Consider the following 1,054-nt stretch of genomic DNA (forward strand, 5'->3'; position numbering starts at 1 on the left):
AAGACTGGCAGTTAAAAATTTGTATGAATCGATGAATCGCAATTTCATATAATTTCGCCAATCTGATTTTTCAGCGGTGCCTGTGACATGTTTGGTGAAGGAAATGTATTTTTCCTTCGTATTGGAAGCAATTCTACATGTCCTTCGTACGCTGTAGCTATTTCTTTGATAATGAAATGCGAATCGTAACCAGATAAATTGTGGAAGACCACAGGAATACAATATAAATTTTTATAATTTAAATTACAATTCGAATGCGCAGGACCTCTATATCTTCCGGTCAAATGGCAATGATCGCGTACTCTATCATCACCCTGTGCGAACGGTTTTTCACATATGTGGCAATGCGTCGCGCTACGGTATGCCCCCCACTGTTCCTTCGACAAATTTTCCATAGGGACATTAGTGAATAATTTTTCTTTTACGTGTTGTGATAACACTTTGAGTTGCTCGACGAACGTGATGCAATCTTTATCGCGACGAGATTGGTATGTGGACAATGAATCATCGTACGAGCAATGCACGTAATATCTAACGCTGAATACCTCATGATGCTGATACGCATATGAAGACGTTATCGAATCCTTGTCAATCTTTTCCAGAGTGCACTCCAAGTCGGCGTATACGACAAACGGTGCACGTTCCTTACAGTTGTAATTTTTGAAGGTCAGCCACTTGTCGTCCTCACTCGGTAATCTGATCGCGCAGTCGTTCATCTCTCCACAGTCCACAATGTGAGCTTCCAACCTTTGACTCGAACTAAAGTAATGCAAGCATCTGGAAATATATTTTTTATTATTCATAACATATTTTTATATTATTCATAAAAAAATTATACCTACCGATCGCAGAAATATTTTTTTCCTTTGTGCTTAGTCAACTGCATGCTCATGAGGCGGGACATATTTTTTATCCATGCAAAATGGCCCACGTCGTCTCCCTGAACGTATAGCAAGTTGACGTGCTTTTCCTTCTTCCGGGTGGTAAGCTGTATCGGCAAGATTTCCTTATTCTCAATGCAAAATACGTTAATTGAGATATCGTTTGAATGTTT

At 39.4% G+C, this 1,054-nt stretch overlaps 1 protein-coding gene across 1 annotated transcript; it reads right to left on the reverse strand.

Moving 5' to 3' along the window:
• Window positions 1-12: 12 nt before the first annotated feature.
• Window positions 13-1,041, reverse strand: LOC105557037. Its single transcript, XM_012004196.1, has 2 exons — window positions 843-1,041; window positions 13-777 (listed from the first exon to the last, which is right to left on the reverse strand). The coding sequence occupies exons 1-2, from the start codon at window positions 902-904 to the stop codon at window positions 45-47; spliced, it is 795 nt and encodes a 264-aa protein (XP_011859586.1). The 5' UTR covers window positions 905-1,041; the 3' UTR covers window positions 13-44.
• Window positions 1,042-1,054: the final 13 nt, after the last annotated feature.

The sequence above is a fragment of the Vollenhovia emeryi genome, unplaced genomic scaffold (genome assembly GCF_000949405.1).
Source record: "Vollenhovia emeryi isolate VEMERY1.0 unplaced genomic scaffold, V.emery_V1.0 DF951811.1, whole genome shotgun sequence".
Lineage (NCBI taxonomy): Eukaryota > Metazoa > Arthropoda > Insecta > Hymenoptera > Formicidae > Vollenhovia > Vollenhovia emeryi.

Coding starts and splice junctions, on each gene's coding strand:
- LOC105557037 (XM_012004196.1), bottom strand. CDS start 904: ATGTCCCGCCTCATGAGCATGCAGTTGACTAAGCACAAAGGAAAAAAA. Junction 778..842: donor AAAAAATATTTCTGCGATCG/GTAGGTATAATT, acceptor ATATATTTCCAG/ATGCTTGCATTACTTTAGTT.